This window comes from Pagrus major, chromosome 9 (assembly GCF_040436345.1).
Source record: "Pagrus major chromosome 9, Pma_NU_1.0".
NCBI lineage: Eukaryota > Metazoa > Chordata > Actinopteri > Spariformes > Sparidae > Pagrus > Pagrus major.
This window is the reverse complement of record NC_133223.1, coordinates 27873953-27893525: the sequence shown is the minus strand read 5'-3', so window position 1 is coordinate 27893525 and position 19573 is coordinate 27873953. Positions and strand designations below refer to the sequence as shown.

Genomic DNA, 19573 nt, shown 5'->3' with positions numbered 1-19573 from the left:
GAATGTATCATAGCCAACTTACTTGTAACAGACATGCCAAAGGTGCAGAACCTGAAGCATAGTGGGGTTGATAGAGTGAAGCTTATCTCTCATCCTCTTTCGTGCATGGACAAAGGCTTTGTTCCATGGTTTTGGCACTACCTCCACTCTGACAGGGAAAGATAAGAGAAGGACTGTGAGAAACAGACTTTTTAATATGTTAATTCATAATCTGAAAAGCTTCAAGACATTTTTTAATGACACTCGTACAAAGGAAAACAAGGACTCTATGTGATGACAAGAGAAACATAAAACATTCTCCCTCACGTCCTGCTGACTTACTCAAGTCTGTGAGGGGGCAGATCCTTCACTTTGTCCTCATCAGTTTCACTTGAATCTTTGAATGTATATTTCACTGCAGTCACAAACAAAAGATATGAAGCAATTTAATTACCACATTCTTTATTCATAACAAATTATCCAGTTACCAAAGATTTTAAGGAAACACTGTTAATGCTAGAGGAAATTGTATATCAATATCAATAAAAACTTTGTAATTTATAAATTTATGGATGAATGAATGATTTCAATTCATGATTATGGTGTGTGGATTTTAAAGGTCACATGCATGCATGCATGTAGGTTAGATGCTTGCATCTATTAAAAGCCAATCACTACAAGTTAAAAAAATACACACAGATTGCTGTCTTCACGCTGAACAAGTAGTCCTCCTTGATCTGATCAACCAGCAGCTCCAATGGTGCGTTCAGGCTCTTCAGGTGGCAGGGGACCATTCCCTGAATGTTATCCAGACAGGAATCCTCCAGAGGAGCCACATCCTGCAGGTCTAACCCTTTCTGGATGAAGTAGTTATATTTCTGATGAAACAGAATATAACAAAACATTTTCAGTGGCTGTAAGAACATTTAAAGCAAACAATGCCTAACATGAATTTCATTTTTTGGTGACAGAAAATATCTACATCCAGGACACTGACAGTGAGCTTCCATTTTAGCAGACCATATGATTCAGTGTGTAAATATTCCAGTGCTGATTTCATTTACCATGCTGTGTATGTCAGCTCAAGCCATATTTACCACTGCACACAAAAATGATAAAATAAAAAAAAAACACAACATAGTTTTATTGTGTGGTCTTAGCACAGGCTAGAATTACAAATATATCACAAAGACTGCACTAAGCACAACGTAGGAAACATACCTAGTAACTGCAACCAGTGAGACCACACACAGAACAACACAGCGATTTAAAGGCTACCATATCAAATGTCTTGAAAAGCCTATGTAAAAGAATGACGGCACAATGTCTTTATTATGGGAACGTGCACAACAAAAGAGGGCATGTCATATAATATGTGGTGTCAAGTGTGTATTGCTTTTCACTGTTATTCTTTACTGTAAATTTGGGAATGCCACGTGGTGGAGGGTTGCCATCCTCATCCTCCTCTTCCTCCTCCTCCTCCTGGGAGCTAAATAGGGAGGAAAAATGGGCAAAATGTGACACAACAAATACCACTTAAACCCAAACTTTTGGGTAATGACCATCATCTCACTGTGCTCCTTATGCTTCAAGCAGCTAGGATCTGTATATATCCTTCATTGAAACGTTAAAACTCGAAGATCATTAAGGGTGGCCCTCATTTACAATGATGTTGAGTAACAGTTTAACAAAACAAAACTGAAGCAAGCATTTAAATACAGTTAATAAAAGATACAAAAACAATTCAATCAGAAACAGGTACAACATCAAATTTATATGGAAGGGGTTAAGTAGTTAGTTAGTTAGTCATGTCCTTCCTATGGTTCTGAAAAACTGTGAAACTCACCATATGAATCTAACCAGAGTTTCACGTAGATTCTTGTGGTCTTTGCCGAGTTGTGTGCGAATTCTTCTGCTATGTTTGGAGGTCTTTCTGCTCTGGAGCAGGTTCTGACCTCGGTCACTGTGACTTGGTCTGCTGTCTGCCCCTTCAGTGAGCCCATCGCCTTCAACACACACATGGCAGAGCAAACAGAATTTCCATGGTTAAAATAAAAGCAGTAGCCTGTCCAAGAATGTGATCATAGCTCTTATGTTTGACTTAAGTCTTAAAACCCACTTTTCTCAGCTGCGTCAGGTCCTTGGGATCTCTGAGTGAGTGGAGGGTACGGCGAGAATGAAGGTTTAGTTTCCATCCAGGGCTGTCTTCCGTGGACCTGTACAATGGGAGTTTGTGGACCAAAAAAACACGCAACTTAACTAGTTGGAACTAACTTTCTAAAAGTTATTTTTTATTGTCAAGTGTCAACATTTGACTCCCAACTGAAAAAGTTAGCTTGGGCACACACACAACACAGTCGGTCAAAAGATTGTAGAGTGAAAACAATGACAGACATTTCCTGGCTTTCTCTAACGATGTTTTTTTTATAAACTTACCTGTGGATGTGGTAGTAAGACTACTAAACTATCAATTTTACTTTTCTTCTTGGGTGAACTCATGTCGGTAGTTGTGCAAAGTTTGTCATTAGCTAACGACGGAGTTAAGTCCTTAACGAAACACTTGTGCCGTTGCTATGGCCGTTGCTAAGGAAGCCAACGGTGAACTCGCGTGAACTCGGGGACCAACGGGAGTTGCGGATATATTGTGTTCATGGTATAAATACAACGTTTTTGGTGATAAAAAACAACACAATGGACACAAATTTAATTCCAATCGACACTACATCAAACAGTTTAACGTTAACTTTGACAGTAGTTAACCTGTGGTTCGTGTTATTTGAGTACAGGTGTTGTATCGAGCTCTGTTTCCTCGTCGAGATGTGTCTCCCCAAAGCCCCGCCCCCGTCCGAAATGGCCCGAACGTGCGCGTTCACAAAAAGCTCGCCCCCGAGCTGTTGCGCTCGTACCACAGAGGCACTGTGGAGAGAACTGAGGTTCAACACTGACTTATTTTTAAGTTTTATCTGAAGATGTTGTGTTGTAGAAGTGAAATCCAAATTTCATGACTGTCTAGTTATATTTTTAAACTGGGACAACAGCACATATGTTTGTGTTTTTATGTCTTTATTAACACAACCAACTACTGTTATTTCTATCAATAAAGAATATTATATTTGTGAGAGACTTTTCAGTTTGAATATTATGGACTTTTGGAAGAAAGTGTGCTCATTCATTTATAGGCTAAATATAAATCACTATTTTATCATATTTGTCTTAAATCCAGCTCCATAATAGCAGGTAAAGCACATCCTGACAGCTTGAAGTATTACTGTCAGATACTGTTCCCCCTCTGTTCAATATGAAAGGAGGCTCACATGTCTTTCAAATTCATACTGCTGACTTCTTTCCCCTGTTGTAAATGGTCAAATTTAATGATATCAGCCTGAAAATCACAGGACTTATCTGTTGTGGGGAAAGAAGTCAGGTCCCCTTGAGAAAAGTGACTGCACCCTGTAAATCCTTATTGCAAGGAGTGATATTGACCAAATTCACTGTACATGCACCTGGTTTCCTCTACTATTAATGCTGAAAAGACAGAGAATGTAACCCCTCCCAATCCAGAGTTACAGGGTGCAGTCCCTTTTCGGCAAGCCCTGCCGAAAAGTGACTGCACCCTGTAACTCTGGATTGCAAGGAGTGATATTGACCAAATTCACTGTACATGCACCTGGTTTCCTCTACTATTAATGCTGAAAAGACAGAGAATGTAACCCCTCCCAATCCAGAGTTACAGGGTGCAGTCACTTTTCGGCAAGCCCTGCCGAAAAGTGACTGCACCCTGTAAATCCTTATTGCAAGGAGTGATATTGACCAAATTCACTGTACATGCACCTGGTTTCCTCTACTATTAATGCTGAAAAGACAGAGAATGTAACCCCTCCCAATCCAGAGTTATAGGGTGCAGTCACTTTTCGGCAAGCCCTGCCGAAAAGTGACTGCACCCTGTAACTCTGGATTGCAAGGAGTGATATTGACCAAATTCACTGTACATGCACCTGGTTTCCTCTACTATTAATGCTGAAAAGACAGAGAATGTAACCCCTCCCAATCCAGAGTTACAGGGTGCAGTCACTTTTCGGCAGGCCCTGCCGAAAAGTGACTGCACCCTATAAATCCTTATTGCAAGGAGTGATATTGACCAAATTCACTGTACATGCACCTGGTTTCCTCTACTATTAATGCTGAAAAGACAGAGAATGTAACCCCTCCCAATCCAGAGTTTAATATGAAACAGTAATACTCCAAGCTGTCAGGATGCGTTCCCCATGTTGTAAATGGTCAAATTTAATGATATCAGCCTGAAAATCACAGGACTTATCTGTTGTGGGGAAAGAAGTCAGCAGTATGAATTTGAAAGACATGTGAGCCTCCTTTCATATTGAACAGAGGGGGAACAGTATCTGACAGTAATACTCCAAGCTGTCAGGATGTGCTTTACCTGCTATTATGGAGCCGGATTTAAGACAAATATGATAAAATAGCGATTTATATTCAGCCTATAAATGAATGAGGACACTTTCTTCCAAAAGTCCATAATATTCAAAATGAAAAGTCTCTCACAAATATAATATTCTTTATTGATAGAAATAACAGTAGTTGGTTGTGTTAATAAAGACATAAAAACACAAACATATGTGCTGTTGTCCCAGTTTAAAAATATAACTAGACAATCATGAAATTTGGATTTCACTTCCACAACACAACATCTTCAGATAAAACTCGCTAAAATAAGTCAGTTTTGAACCTCAGCTCTCTCCACAGTGCCTCTGTGGTACGAGCGTTCCAACGCCCCTAGCAATAAGAATGTTAAAGTGTGGAACCTAGTGATGGAAGAGTCCATTATTCTACAGTGTGCGGGGGGAGGGGCACTGCCGGTGATACAACAGAGGGAATTTTATATGTTGTTTAAAATTATCTAAAAATGTTCGACCGTGAGAATAATTGTATGTTTTTTAACCAAACATTCTAGTATGACTTTATCCATGAGGGGCATTATTTGTTGGGGGTCCCCAGCTATTGCAGGGGTTTGGTTAATTTATACATTTCATAGGCTTCAGCAGCACTTTTTCTATTGGAGGGCCAAAACTGAACTGGGAACAACATGAAAAGACTTACTGTATTGTTAAGATGCAATGATGTAAATGTATTAAGATCTCAACTTTCATTATTTGGCGGACTTCCTGCATAAGTGTCACTCCTACATCATCATCATGAAACTGGGATATATAAAAGTTGTATAAAAGAGTTTTCCTGAACACAGAGGCAAGCTTCTTATAAAAGCTGTGAGATTATTGAATTTGAAGATCACTTTTAAAGACCAGGTTTAAAATATGTACTCTGACCTCCCTCAATAACTATGGTCTTGGCATCCTTGAGGGAAGAACTATCCTATATCTCATGTGCCTTGCTAAGATGCAGTTTCACTCCAAATGAACCTAACAGAACTGCTCAGCTGCCCGCACAAAACTCTAGCCGTATCTGGTGTCTCCAGCTGTGAACATGTGGCTGTTTTAAAGTGTATAACCCTTTCTCACCATGCTAAAACTCTCCTGGATTTCTGCAACAAAAACATGCATGGACTTTCCTTTATTTCCCCTTTATATATTACATTAAAAATATCAACACAACTATTTACATGAAAATACAAAAAGATATCTGGTTCAGATCAACTCAAGAACCAAACCTCTCACAAAAAATATCCAAAATAAACACATCAACTTGTCTCCCGACAGAGTAGAAATGCTATGAATTGTGGAAAAGAAGTACGTTAAAAGTAACATTATTCAGGATCATTCGGTTTGTGTTTGTCAAACCAAATAACCTATAATAAACTAGATCATAAAATGATACAGTGCTTATGCTAACATTATCTGGGATACTGAAGCATGTTTAAAAGCCTGAGTATTTTACTCTGAACATTTCGTTAGATGATGGGGGACATCTGTAAGTGGGACAAGATGAACTTCAACATGTTATTCCAAGTAAGTGCCGATGATCACACACACCTTGACATACATCACTGAACATGTCCAGTATCTGAGGTGGGTTTCGTGCTGCTTTTGGAAAAACCCAACTCTGGTCCACAATAACAAGGAAGACAAAGTGATATGCACGTCTCAAAGCATTCATCAGACCTTGCAGTGGCTGAGAAGCTGCTCTTTAAGCTCCAAACAAAAGTTTTAAAGTTCTGCCCGCGAAACGGCATTCTTCAGGCCAGGCAGTGTGAGCTCAAACCTTAAGAGGAAAGAGAAATTAAATATTAGTATAATAATAGTTAAACCATATTAGCCATTTGCCTCCCCACAAAAGTGTCTTTGTCTTCTTACTATTAACCAGAAAGGGAAAAAGCTAGCATGGCTCTGTCCAACTGTAACTAAATCCTTTACTATAAGGATATAAGAGTGGTATCGATTATATCCTCTAACTCTCTGGATTAAGGTGACTAAGCCTATTTTTTTTCAAAATGTCACACTATTTCTTTAAAGAAGTTGGTTAGGCAGGATTTTTTATCCTGAGCAGAGAGCAACAGGTGCAAGATAATGTACACAGAAGCATTGGTACTCCAAATTGTAGGGGTTGCAATTTTTTGAAAACTGTAAAATGTGAGACAAAATGGCCTTCAAGTGTTGTGCTGCGGAGATGTCCTGGCCTACAAATTCTGCTCTCCAGACGTAAGAAAACATGTTTGTTTGGTAAAATCCCCAATAAATGTCACATCATCATGATTTTAATAGTTTTTTCAGTGTAAATGAAAATTGTGATGCAAAAATGTTTCTTCCCACTTATCACGAATCATATCGCACCTGTTATATCTGTAAAAATAACCACAATATGACATACATATGCCATATAATACATCAAACTCAACTTTGTGTTCCACTTAGAAGGATTACTTGAAGCTACCATTTCAAACAAATCATGGAAAAGTAGAAAACTGAGCCTCATACCAATCTGTGATGCCTTTGGTTAGATCAAACTGTGAAAAATCGACCATCACCTGTTGACAGGAGCAGAACTTCAAAATCCAGTCAGTTATCCAGACTGAGTTGCAATTCGCAGAAGTGTGACAACAATAGCGACAAAAATAAATTGATTTTTTGCAATACATGTGTGAAATAAAAACATTTCCAACACTGAACCATAATGAACTAAAGCTGGAAATGTAGAGGCTGTGGATTCGTCTCACCCATGGCTTTGAAATCTTGTGCCAGGAATGAAAAGACACAGTCTATCAGAGGTCTTACCATGCCAATGTCCTTTCTCTGCCGTGTGTGGAACATCTTGTTATTTTTCACTGACACATCCAACTTCCTGGTTTTTACTTCTTCAAGTGGCACATCAAATTCAAACCTGTGATGAAAGAGTTCCAGACATCATCTCAACTTCTGTGCCTCTGAGTGTAACGACGTCATGTTGATAATCAGAAAAGCATTAAAATGTCTATTTTGCTGATGTAAGACGGATCCTGTGAGCTTACTTTTCATTGAAGACTGGGTTGAGTGATCTCTTCTTGACATGTGTCTTCTTGCGGTGTATCCAGGATTGGTCAGGGAGCAAATACAGGCGGACGTAAGAGTCTGTGCCATTCTCACTGCAGGGGAATAAATTCCTGTCGGCAACAGAGTACACATGGTTCTTTTAACAACTTAGCCATATGAATTTGAAAATAAATTCATTTGCAGGTTCGATGAAAGCAATATTCTGCTTTGTCAGGTTGGATTCATCCACATAATTCATACTAGGGATGGAAGTTATCGGCTATTTAATGAAATCATGGTCGATAATAAAAAGCCATATTGCTTTCATTGACTAAACCAGTGCAGCATCTACACAGAAGGAGAAGAAGAGCAAGCGCAGAAGAAAGAAAAGACAATTAATAAGTTGATTAAAGAAGTTGATTTTCGCATTGCAGACGTATATTGTCGCTCCATCACAATATAAAGCTACATACACGCACAGTACCAAAGGACCAGAACTTTGGTTATTAATTTTATCACACAGAAATTGAAATATGTTTCTGAAGTACCTGCAGGCGTCAACCATGACGATGAGCTTGTTCCTCAGGGTGGCGTAGCGTACAGTCAGGTGGATCTCCCCAAATGAACCCTGATGTCTCCTGATGGCTCTACAGTGATAAGAACATTTGTAAATGTCACAACTGCTGCTCAAATCCATTCAGTTCATGGCAGCAGGTTAGAAGTCACCACACTGAAGGTGTAAAAAAGACATGAAGAAGCACAGAACATAACTATAGACTCACTCTGGAAACGAGGCCCCCTCCGTAAGGTCGAAACGTGACGAAGCGATGGAGTTGTCCGACAGCAGGCTGTGGGAGTCAAAGCGGCGCATGTTCAACGTGGAAGGTGGAGGTGACCGCCAGGTTTCAGACGGCAGGAGGGAGCCGCGACCGTGACTTGAAGGGTCGTCATGCAGGCCATTCTGGAGATCAGCTGCCTGTGCTGCAGGTGAAAAGGGGACAGCGGGGGCGGTGTTGGAGGAAAGTTCTGGAGAGGAGGATGTAGCGGCGGAGGGAGTGGATCCAGGACCGTTAACTCCTTGGTTGGTCTGTGGTCCTCGTTGTCTGACTTGTGAAGGAGGTTTGAGGACAATTTTCGGTGGAGGCTTTTCCAAAGTAAGAATCTGTTGTGGGATTGAGGACATGGCTAATGTCAGCGACACAATATCAAAATAATAGAGCTCACTTGGAAGTTCTCATTATCTAATTTTTGGTTGAATACATTTAGTTACTTTAACAGGAAGTAGATGGTAGCAAAATGTAAATTCACTAAAGATGAACAGAAAGCAGCTTACTGTCCTTTTTGTATCTGAGACTGTATATTCTTACTGAGTGTGTTATGTGTACCTACCCTGAGCGTGGCTTTCAGCTTGATCTGGCTGTTTGCTCCGGAGCGCTCCAGCGGGAAGCGCTGGTCTATAGCCATGTTGGAGGCGTTGAGGAGGCGACTCAGGGGCAAGTTGAGAACGCCGAGCACAGTCTTCTTCTCCGGCTCTTTGATCTGGAACACAAGAAAACAAAACAAAACTGTTCAAGCAGTGAATGGAAATCCTGAAGATATCAAACTGACCGAAAGAGGTCTAGAGTTATCCAACAATTACAACTATTCTATTGTATAAATCAGGGGAACGGTCTTTTGTCAGTGCAATACCTGTTGACACATACAGGTTCATAGGGATGCACAAGATGGACGATTTCTAAATATGGTGACGTTCATTTAAATTCAAAGCCTTTATGATCATAACAGTAGACAGTCATGGGGGTCTGAGAACTGTCCAGCAACATATAGGCTACATACATGTGTCCTGGACCACACTGAACGACCACCTACTTAACTGACATCCTCAGCGAAACAACAAGAAGAATAGATTATACGCTGTCTGATTTTCATGTGATTCACTGTAATTTAAATTACATGTGTGGGCTCTATTAACCGGCCAATATTGGCCTTCAGCAAACGTTATACATGATGATATTTATTTGTGTGAAAAACGTCATATCTGTTTGTGCCATTGACGTCTGTGTTTATTTGCATATAGAACAAGGAAGTAAGATCCGATCAGGTGGTCGCCTGAGATGTATCTCAAGACGCTGAGGGGCGAAAAGCTGCCCACGTGTAATCGGATCACTCACGATAGAAGTTGATACCAAATGTGAACAGCTTCATAGATATTGTGGCAGTTGATAATTTCCAAAAGAGATCAACTTCAGTTTTTTACATTGTTGACATTTTCATTAGTCATTATTGAAAACATGCAAAAAAAATGTGTTTTTTTAATAGAGTAAAACATTGTATTGATAGCTGAGTCACTTCCCCTGAGAGAGAAATGTATGGCGTGTACAATATCTATCGACAAACCTGAACACTGAGTTGCTGGGTTTTGATATCATGCACAAAGAAGGTAAAGCCCTCCTCCCACACCGGGTCTTTGGATGCAAACGCAATCTGCGGAGAGAGAAGACAAGTCATTGCAAAAGGCTACACACAGTGTGTTTACAAGATTTTTACCCCACAGCCATGTCAATTTTAAATTAAACTTTTCAGTCTTTATTTTGGGTTACTCTATACCCAGTCTGCTCTGATTGGTCAGCTCACACACACCTGAGCTTGCACATAAATAAATAATGCAAATGTGTGACATGGTGACAAAGTGTGACGTCATGAAGTCACTGAATTAAATGTGGGACTACTGACGAGACGTTTCAGGAGCAGTGTTTTCTGTGGGAGAGAGGAGCTTCTGTTGGTGCAGACCTCGACCTTCTTAACTTTGAGGTCTTTTACATGCACAAGAACATTTACAAAACACTGAATGAAAAGAGAAAGCATAATAGGTCTCCTTTAATGTAACAAAGTAAGAGCTGTACCTTGCTTTTCTGAACGTCTTTATCAACGGATAATTCCACAAGAGAGTCCGGGCAGGCAGTTCTCTTTGTGAGCTGAAAACAAAGCAAATCAGTTAGGCAGTGAAAGATTGCATGCTTTCATGCACTGTGTGTCAACAACACTGACACAGAAAAACATCAGCAACAATGAGGAATGTTAGTTATCATTATCAACAATAGCTTTGGACCTACTTAACACTTGCAACTACTCACAGTTCTGTCTTATTATTATTATTGTTATTTATTATTATTATTATTATTATTATTATTATTATTATTATTAGAATTATGTTTTGACTTGTCACAAAAGGCCACTAGCAACAAGCTAACATTTGAATTCTGTCTACAAGCAGCTGGTTGCCCTCTAGGTTAGGTAGGATGGTTTGCATTCCACTCCATAATAAGATGCAGACACACCATCCCACCATCTGGGACACACGTAAAACAGATGTTTACATTGGCAAAACAAAAGGGGAGGTGAACTCTTGCTACTGGTGGTAGCCACAACCAACAATGCTGCATGAACAGAAGAAAAAAAGCAGTTGATTCTTCACTAAACTAAGCACAATAAATAAAGACTATACATATGTTCCCACTGGGATCGTTTGTTTTCCCCCAGAACCTTTAAGGTGCACTGTGTAGTTTTGGAGAAGGAATTTTTATCAGAAGAGAAAGATCTTCACTGACTGATTTTTTTTTTTATACATAAACAAACTAAATAAACAAACACTATGTGTTGTCATGACTGAATAAACTGAATAAACAAACTGACCTTAAAGGACAAGACAGTTTCATACTGTTTTGCTTTGTTTATATTTGGCGGACCCTGCCACCTTTCTAGCTTCAAACAGTGTGAGCCTCTGAGAACAGCTTTTTTTATTCACTTATGGAAACAATATATTTTTCTAAATGTATATTATTACCTCATTAATATTGTAAATATTAAAATTCTGAGTTCAAATTTCAAAATGACATAGTGCCCCTTTAAGACAATGTCATTTTGTAGCTTCTATTGACTAGTTTTACCATGAAACAATGTGGCTCAATATAATGACAGCTTAACAAGAAAACTCAGTGTTGTCTTTCCAGTGTTCTTAAAAATACCCAAAAGTCAAACTTGAGTAAAAGTCTTAAAGCATCTGATATTAAATGTACAGAAGTATCAAAAGTACAAGTAAAGGTACATCATACATATGTTTACAAATACAGAATACTGTATGTATTTGGGTCGACGAATATTGGATCTGATATTTGGACATTTTCTTCTTATCAGAATCAGTGTTGTTACTGACACCCTGGCAACTACTGTTTTTAGAGTGGCGAAGAACAAGAAGATCCCATTGTGTAACGTTAAGCAGAGCTAATGGAGCAAACTGGGAAGTAGCAGGGTCCCGTTTCTAAATTACGTTGTAGAGATCGAGCTGGCAACATGTCAGCTATTTAAACACCAGCTATTCCAGTCTGCACGCGGACCTGGTGACAGGCATTAGGAAAAACTAAATAGAAATAGTTCATCTTCGCCTCCTTTGCTCATGTAGGTTATAAAGAGGTATCAGTATTATATAGAGGCTGTTTCATAACCAGTTAAAAACTCCCTGTAGTCGCTTTAAGTACAGCGCTTGAGTAAATGTACTTAAGTACATCCCATCCTTGCGTCTCTTCCACTTCACTTGTCACTTTTTTAACTGTATTTTCACACAACCACCAGCAGGGGGCATTCAGAGGCAATAGCTGTCACAAATAGTTCAAGTTAGGACACTGTGTGTTGACATAGATTTGTTCACTGGGTCATATAGTGTCCTTAAATAATTCTTAGGGTTTGGACACAACTGTCTTAATTACCAGATGGGTGGGTTTATAACATGTGTACACGTTTGAGTGGAGTGGGTCAGAAACTGTAACATGATCTGTGACCTTCGTGGCATTATTGCTTTCTTCTGCGCAGCAATCTTAAAATCCTAAGAAATATCTGTTTATATTAAATTTACAAAGAGGACAAATGGGTTTAGGTGTAACAAGTGTTGAATTTTCTCAACAACATCCACACCACAACAAATATTCAACACTTTTCTGCGTGTTTCTTCATGCTGGGATCCTGAACAAACATCAGGCTGAGGTAGAAATCTAGCAACATGAACACCAGCTGGTAATAACACACCAGCATGAAATGACAAGCATGCACCGGACAAACTGGAAAAACCAGCTACAGCACAGAGACAAGCGTACCTGGAGCACTACCAGAAAACATCTGATCTGACCGAGGCTTTTGTTTGACATGGACAAACAAAAGAGCTGTCAACTGTGAGGTAGTAAAGTGAAGAAGACGCTGTGTTACTGCCTGATTTTACCTTTGAAGAACTTTTTCAGTCACATATTTTCTTTAGTTGGTTACACCCATTTAAATGTGGAACTACTATAGCTCTCAAAATGGCTTTTTATAAAAGACACAGAAGAGAAATTCTGATTTTCATGTTAGGTGCACATGAGCTATGAGGCCTCATGCATTCCCCTGCAGTCTATTAAAAAAGCTGTGATATTAAAGAAGAAACACGGGTTACAATACTGTAAGTTTAAAAGACTCTCGTCCTACCCGAGCTTCCTTTGGGTGCTTCCCATGTTTCTGATGTTCGGCGATCTCACTGCGGTCTTTCTGGAGACAACACAAGAACACACATCAACACATGTCCATCCATGTGGCATCATCTGCTCTTGAAAACAACAACAGCCCCTATTAGAAGCCACTTACTGGTATGTTTGAAGCATTGTCCAGGTACACTGCAAGCATAGCACAAGCAAAGCCGTCTTGAGACTGGAACAGAGAGATGGGAAAAAAGAAAACACGATTTACACAACTGTTGGCGCAATAACTCAAGATACACACAGGACCAACCTATGGTTAAAGGTCCAGTGTGCAGGATTTAGCAGCATCTAACGGTGAGGTTACAGACTGCAACCATCTGAACACCCCTCGTTCTCAACCTCCCATTTGCTCTCTCAGGTTATCATACAATAATTTAAACATAGGTATTAAGATGGCCAGGAGACTTGAATGAGTACCTGATGATATTAAATGTAAAATATAATCAAGATTAAAAAAGTAAAGCAACAATGAGGTCACCTCCGTCAGCAGGCTGGGGTCAGACTGGAGTGAAAACCACTGGAGCTTGAGGTGAACTTCTCCATTCTGGACATCTTCCAGAGGAAACCACTACAGCAGTGCAGAAGTTTCATTAATCAACATAATAATAACACATCTACAGAGATTGTAGAAAGGTTAATGTTTAATAAAAACTCACCTGATCCAGTTCTTTCTCCCGCTTCACTTCTCCTAAATCAAGGTAATACCTGAAGTGAAAATCAAAACAGTGCTAACATTTAAAACTAATATATTTTGAGCACTCATACCATCTATACTCAATTTTTTTTACTTATCCCACCTCACCACTCAGCTATCTTCTCTAAAAAGATGCCTCTATTTAGAGTTAAGGCTGAGACATCACATGAACATTATTACAATATAGCATACTATACCTGCAAACATAAACAGTAACTATTAATTACACAGTAAACAAGCCAAAAATCGTAATAATGAGAGTCTGCCATTTAAATTCCCCCCATTGGGTTTTTGTTGAAGATTAAGAGATGCTTGTGAAAATCTTTCAAATATGAGAAACTCTGTACAGTAAAGTGAATAAAGATACAGGTGAGTCACTGAGCATTGACCCAACTTGTTTGTGCCGTTAATATCCTTACCTTCCAATGAAGTCATCTTTATCTGTGTCCTCATCGTACAGGTCCAGCTCCAGCTCTTGTCCGGGGGCCTCATGGACGACAAACTGCACACAGATAAAAAAATGATCCCGAGGTTTTAAAGCTAACTTAAAGAGAAATTGTATTTTTTAAACCAAAGCGTAAATATTTGCTAAAAACATTACTAATATGACAACTACAGCGTGTTACCCGTTACTCTACCTCATACACTTCATTCCACACGGGATGCAAATTCTCTTTGATGGTCTTGCTTTGGAAATGTCGGTCGCCGACTCTGATTGTTGCGTAGGGGTCTGATTTGCCTTTCACTAAGCCCATCATGTACGTGTCCTTAGCCACCAGGTCTCTGGCCTCCAGCAAGTGGACCCTCACCACACCCTGCGGAGAAGACAAGGAAAGCAAGACTCAAATTAAAGATGGCTGAAACCACACGCTCCCACACACAATACGTGGATCCAACAAGTATATCATATGAAGCAGATTACAAACTCGTTCACCTTTTACTAAACAGTGGAGCCCTGTCATGGCTTTATTAACACACTGAGGTTTAATACCAAATGGTGTCAAAAAAAACATTTCAAAAAGATTCAAACTCACAATATTTTCCTCACATGAAAGCAAAAAGACAGGGCAGGTGATGAAATGAATATTAATGCGTTAAATGGAAAGCTTATCTCACATACACGAGGTAGCGGGAACCTCATCTGGTCCACTTTGACCTGGTCTATGAGGGGCACACACATGCGGTTGGGCAGCACCATGAGTGAGGCGATGACGTCTATGATGGTTCCCTCAGACAATGAACTGGAAGGGGACGGATGAGATGAGAGAGCTTTACAACAGCGAAATGTTGAGGTGACCATTAACACTCTAGAAAGTACTGGCACCAGAGTTAGGAGGTTTTCTGTGGAAACTAACCTGAAGGCCGGGGAGTCCAAAAGGTTCGTCATGCCAGTCCAGTTGATTTCAAGAGTCTAGGGGGAAAAAAATAGTGGTAAAAAACTTGGCTAATTCCACAGTTCCACAAAAATAACAATTTTACTTAGTTTTCACAGAAATTAATAAAAATGCTGAGATAAAGGCCTCCTGTATTTCTTTTTTAGGCCTCGCAACCCCTCTGTGAAGCTTTGATGGCCCCTCAGGTTGGGAACCAGTGCAGTAAGGTAATGAAAATGTCATCGGGGCACTCACGGGCCGTCGAATGAAGAAAAAGGTGACTCCTCCCACCAGTGGCGCGTCACCAATAAGCGGCTCCAAAATGACCCTCATCATTCCCTTGAGCTGGAAGATTCAGGACAGTTTTAACCCGACTAGTGAACACATATAATGATGAAGATGGTGACGATGATGAAGATAAGGGTAATGCAGAGAATAGTAAAAAAATGAGGTGCCTACTTTAAGTCCTTTGACTCCAGCTGTGATCGGCTCCTTCACCGAAGCGTCGATGTCCACGTCACCATCATAACTGCAAAGTGAGTAAAGAAGTAAAGACTGTACACTCACTAGACTCTTGTTTTGGGATTATTTTAATTTTTAATAATCTGCCCATTATTTTCACAATTAATTGATTAATCTTTAAGCCGAAAACATGTCAAATTTCTTTTAAAATTCTCTGTACATTTTTTCAGAGCCTGAAGTCAAGAAGCTGGAACCAGCAAATGTTTGACATTTTTACTTGGAAATGACTGAAACGATTAAGCGATTATCGAAAGAGTTACCAATTAAGTTTAGATTTTAGAGTGAACCGAGTGACCAAAACCCATCTGACAAGATAGAAACAGTTCTGAAGTGAGAAATGAGTCTAACCAACCATATATTCAAGTCGAGAACCACCTCCCTCTGATCCACTTCATGTGTGTACGCTCTCATCCCAGTGATCCTGAGAGGCTGGAAATCAGGGAAACATTTTAAATGAACCTCCTCAACCATTTTTAATAAGTCACTACTACACTCTCAGTTTATCAGATGCAGGTGCTTAAGGAGTAACGGAAGGTGAATGGATACAAACTCACTATGTGTCCGAAGTGGATCTTGGTAAACTTGAACGTTTTGAGAGCGGGGTTGGAGAGCCTGACTGCCGGCTGGATGATTTCTTTAAGAAGCTTCTCCATGTACATCCCAAAGAAAGGCCAGGCCTGCTCCAACACCTGAACATATAAAACATGTGAGCACCAGCAAAAAACACCAATTTGATTTAACAAATTTGGAATGACGATGCTTAAGCTCATCGGATAGAACCAGAAAGAAGTAAGCAGAAAACGTTATTTTGGTACTGTACCTTGTTAACCCAATCAACTTTCTCCACATCAGGAAAGTGGACCTGAGAAGGAAAAAAAACAGGACACTGGAGTTAGAGGTGGGTCTGTAAGTACATGTGTCCAACTCACACAACATTAAAGCATGCACAGTGGTGGTGATGGGAGACAAAATCGTGTCAGTAATTATCAATTATCCATCATGCAAATTTTAAAATGGCTTATGTGCCACATTAAAGGAGCAGTTCACCCAAAAATTTAAATTCAGTCATTATGTAGACACCAGCATGCCGATGGAAAGTGAATTCTTGTGGTCCAGAACACATTTCTGGAGATTTACAGTGAAACATTCACCTGAACAACTTAAGTAGATGGGGACAACTGAAAAAAACATAAAATGGCTCCAGGCAGTTCATAATCAAAGTCTGAAGCCCAGAGATCTCAAACTGATTTGGAAAAGACAATATTTACAACCTCGACGCGCTCTGATGCTTTTAGCTCAGCAGCTACAGTGAAGATTTCGGCTTTAAAGACAGACACTTGGATTACGCTGGAGCTGTTTTAGGTTTGTTTTCCCATCTACTTCAGTTGTGTAGGAGAATGCTCTGACGCTGTTTTGCTGTGAAGCTCCAGAAATGTTTTGTGGACTACAAAACTTCACCCCGACTTTCCATCGGCATGGTGGTGAGTAGATAATGACTAATGATTGAATTTTCATTTTCGGTTGATCTGTTCCTTTAAAAGAAATAAGTCACAAACATTGAAGGATCCAGCTTTGAAAATTTCACCCATTTCAAAAATGTTGACCGCATTCCTTCGTTGAAAAAATTAGCTATGAAAGAAGCACAGTGATATTTGTTATGGAGGGCTTACCAATGTTTGGTTGCAGCATCAAAACTGTGGACTGTAACAGAGGGTTTTAATCATGTTCTCATTGTTTAATATTCCCAAATAAACTACAGTACAATCAGTGAGTTCTGCTGAAGATGCTTAAGAGGGAGAACTTACCCAAAACTGAGATTAATAAAGACCTAAGAATGAGACGCATTGATAAGCTGCTTTAATTGGGCAGAAATCATAAATCTGCATATTTTAAAATACAATTCTGCTTTACGTTTTAAACCAGTCGTATGTCATCATCATCATTTCAGAGTTGTAACCTGCTGCCTTAACAAGCGATTAATCATTAATAATATGTGAAATATGTTGAACACATCTCCTTTAGAAAGCTGTGTTAACCACTGACATGATCTATGTTTGATGTAAAATCAGAGTCGGCTTCATTAGGAGCTAAAAGAACAGATATAGTAAACATAAAGTTACTTGAGTGATGAATCAAATAACAAAAAATAATGACTGCAATTTAATCACAGAGCTTCTATCAGTCACTGCCCAAGAACTATACGTTTTCTCGCACCAGTATTTTGTGTTTTATTTGGTCATATTTGAAAAGCAAATATCAGTCATCTGTTATTATAAGATACTTTTTGATGCATCCGTGCCCATCTCTTATCGTCGACTGAAGACATTTGTTAAAGACATTTTAGTTAAAGCCTTAACAGCGATTAATCGATTAATGACCATTAAAATGACATCTGATCTCACATTGACTGTGCATATATTACATTCCTCTGACATTGGCAGAAACCCTGTGATTGTCTCTCCCTTCTCAGTTCCCATGAGTCACACTATGAGAGGGTGTGGTGTAACCAAATGTGTCCCGCAAAGTAACAGCCCGTTTGGCTGGCTCCATGACCCATCCCTGAGTATGGGAGGTCCAGCCCCAGTCTGGCATGTCATGCAAATACAGTGTGTTGTAGTCAAGGCAACAGAGAAAGTGGCATATCCCACATCACTGGTTGTTTCAAGGTGTTTTGAACAACTTGAGTAAAGACAGATGTGACACTGGACCTTTCCTCAATGACAGGAATGTTGTTGAATGGCTGGTTTCTGGAGGGAAACCAGTACAGATGCTCATAATTAAACAGTATAACACAATACATACCCACGATGCCATTTGTAAGGCACTTTGCAGCTCCTTGTGGACCACTTGCGTTTCATTGTCTACAAAGTCGATGGCGGTTCCGATCCGGACGTCCTTCCACTGGCGATTCTTCTTCCACCAGGAGACCATCATCATGCACAGCAGCACCCAGCTGATACTGAGCCCCAGGTATCCTGTCAGATACACGGGATAGAGGACGAACATGGCTCGGCCGAAGTAAACCAGAAACTCCATCAGGAGACGATTGACAGCGGAGGAGCTCAGCTTCTCCGTGCTGCCGTGGCTTTCCCCGAGCCCCGCTCCCTCCGCCGCGCCGCTCGGATACATCTGTCCGTCGGATGCCATCGGGTCGGACTCCCGCTGGAACCTGGTTCCGGACGTCCAGAAGAGTCGATCACACTGACTGCCCGAACAGATTCCTGCGGTCTACGACAAAACAAAAACAAACAAAAACAGGGAAGCCGATCTACTCCACACACCATTAGGTGCAGCAGTGAAATGAGCCGTGGCAGTCCCAAAACTTCCGTGTTCGGAAACTTCCAAAAGACAGGTAGGTTGGGCTCACCTGCGCCCGTGGGTGGGGAAAGAGCTGCGCAACAAAAACAGAAAAAAATAATAAAAAAAAAAATCCACCCTAAAAATGAATGCGAAAGCAACTATATATTTTTAATGTTAAATGGCATTACCCCCTCATATCATGGTCACTTGCCAAAGAAAATAAATTAAGAACATTTTTTTTTTATTTTCATGTGTTTTTGTCATCAAAATATAAAGTTTGACTAATAGCTGGAACAATCATTACAATCCCTTCACGTGTTATTACGTAGGACCACAAGTGTCACGGAAATAGTAATAAAGCATTTAACTATTTAATTATTAAATGATGTAATTATGACTGTTAAATGTTTTTTTTTTGAAAATCCCTTTTTAATTTGAATTATTTATTGATGTATTAATATTTCATTTGTACATTCTAGTTATAATTCCTCTTTTAACTGGCAATTAAAATATCAAATAATGAGTATTTGTAATTAAGTGCATTTATTTATAGATTCATAAATTAATTTCTAAACTAATTTATTAATGTCCATTTTTCACTACTCCAGTAAATTAGTCCGCTCAGCTCAAAGAACCGTGTGCCTCCGCCATTAGCCACAAAGCTAA

The 19573-nt window shown here is 39.7% G+C and overlaps 2 protein-coding genes across 3 annotated transcripts in view; both read right to left on the bottom strand.

The window, feature by feature from the left end:
- Positions 1-2490, bottom strand: part of dnah7 (dynein, axonemal, heavy chain 7) — a 77030-nt gene extending 74540 nt beyond the window's left edge. Inside the window, exons 1-7 of the mRNA XM_073474307.1 lie at positions 2416-2490; positions 2099-2195; positions 1826-1985; positions 1396-1468; positions 677-857; positions 322-394; positions 23-148 (exon numbers count right to left, since the gene is read on the bottom strand). Coding sequence (XP_073330408.1) covers positions 23-148; positions 322-394; positions 677-857; positions 1396-1468; positions 1826-1985; positions 2099-2195; positions 2416-2478 — 773 coding nt within the window. The 5' untranslated portion in view covers positions 2479-2490. The remainder of the gene's footprint in view (positions 1-22; positions 149-321; positions 395-676; positions 858-1395; positions 1469-1825; positions 1986-2098; positions 2196-2415) is intronic.
- A 2048-nt stretch (positions 2491-4538) lies between these two features.
- esyt3 (extended synaptotagmin-like protein 3) lies at positions 4539-18890 on the bottom strand. Of its 2 annotated transcripts, none has more exons than XM_073472991.1 (23): positions 18410-18890; positions 16428-16469; positions 16162-16296; positions 15960-16036; positions 15545-15614; positions 15341-15430; positions 15068-15123; positions 14833-14953; positions 14351-14527; positions 14132-14214; positions 13675-13723; positions 13497-13586; positions 13125-13187; positions 12969-13028; positions 10361-10432; positions 9855-9941; positions 8847-8996; positions 8240-8619; positions 8006-8104; positions 7457-7588; positions 7224-7329; positions 6927-6976; positions 4539-6213 (listed from the first exon to the last, which is right to left on the bottom strand). In XM_073472991.1, the coding sequence occupies exons 1-23, from the start codon at positions 18752-18754 to the stop codon at positions 6159-6161; spliced, it is 2589 nt and encodes an 862-aa protein (XP_073329092.1). In that variant the 5' UTR covers positions 18755-18890; the 3' UTR covers positions 4539-6158. The 2 variants fall into 2 exon arrangements, with proteins under 2 accessions (XP_073329092.1, XP_073329093.1); XM_073472992.1 differs by lacking the exon at positions 18410-18890 and adding an exon at positions 17278-17914.
- Between the last annotated feature and the right edge of the window lie 683 nt (positions 18891-19573).

What these genes read in the sequence shown, in the direction of transcription:
- esyt3 (XM_073472991.1), bottom strand. Translation starts at nt 18,754, where the DNA reads ATGGCATCCGACGGACAGATGTATCCGAGCGGCGCGGCGGAGGGAGCG. An exon ending in TTGGACTCCCCGGCCTTCAG is followed by an intron (nt 14,954 to 15,067) that starts GTTAGTTTCCAC and finishes GTCCCCTTCCAG; the next exon opens with TTCATTGTCTGAGGGAACCA. An exon ending in AGCACCCAAAGGAAGCTCGG is followed by an intron (nt 10,433 to 12,968) that starts GTAGGACGAGAG and finishes CTTTGTTTTCAG; the next exon opens with CTCACAAAGAGAACTGCCTG.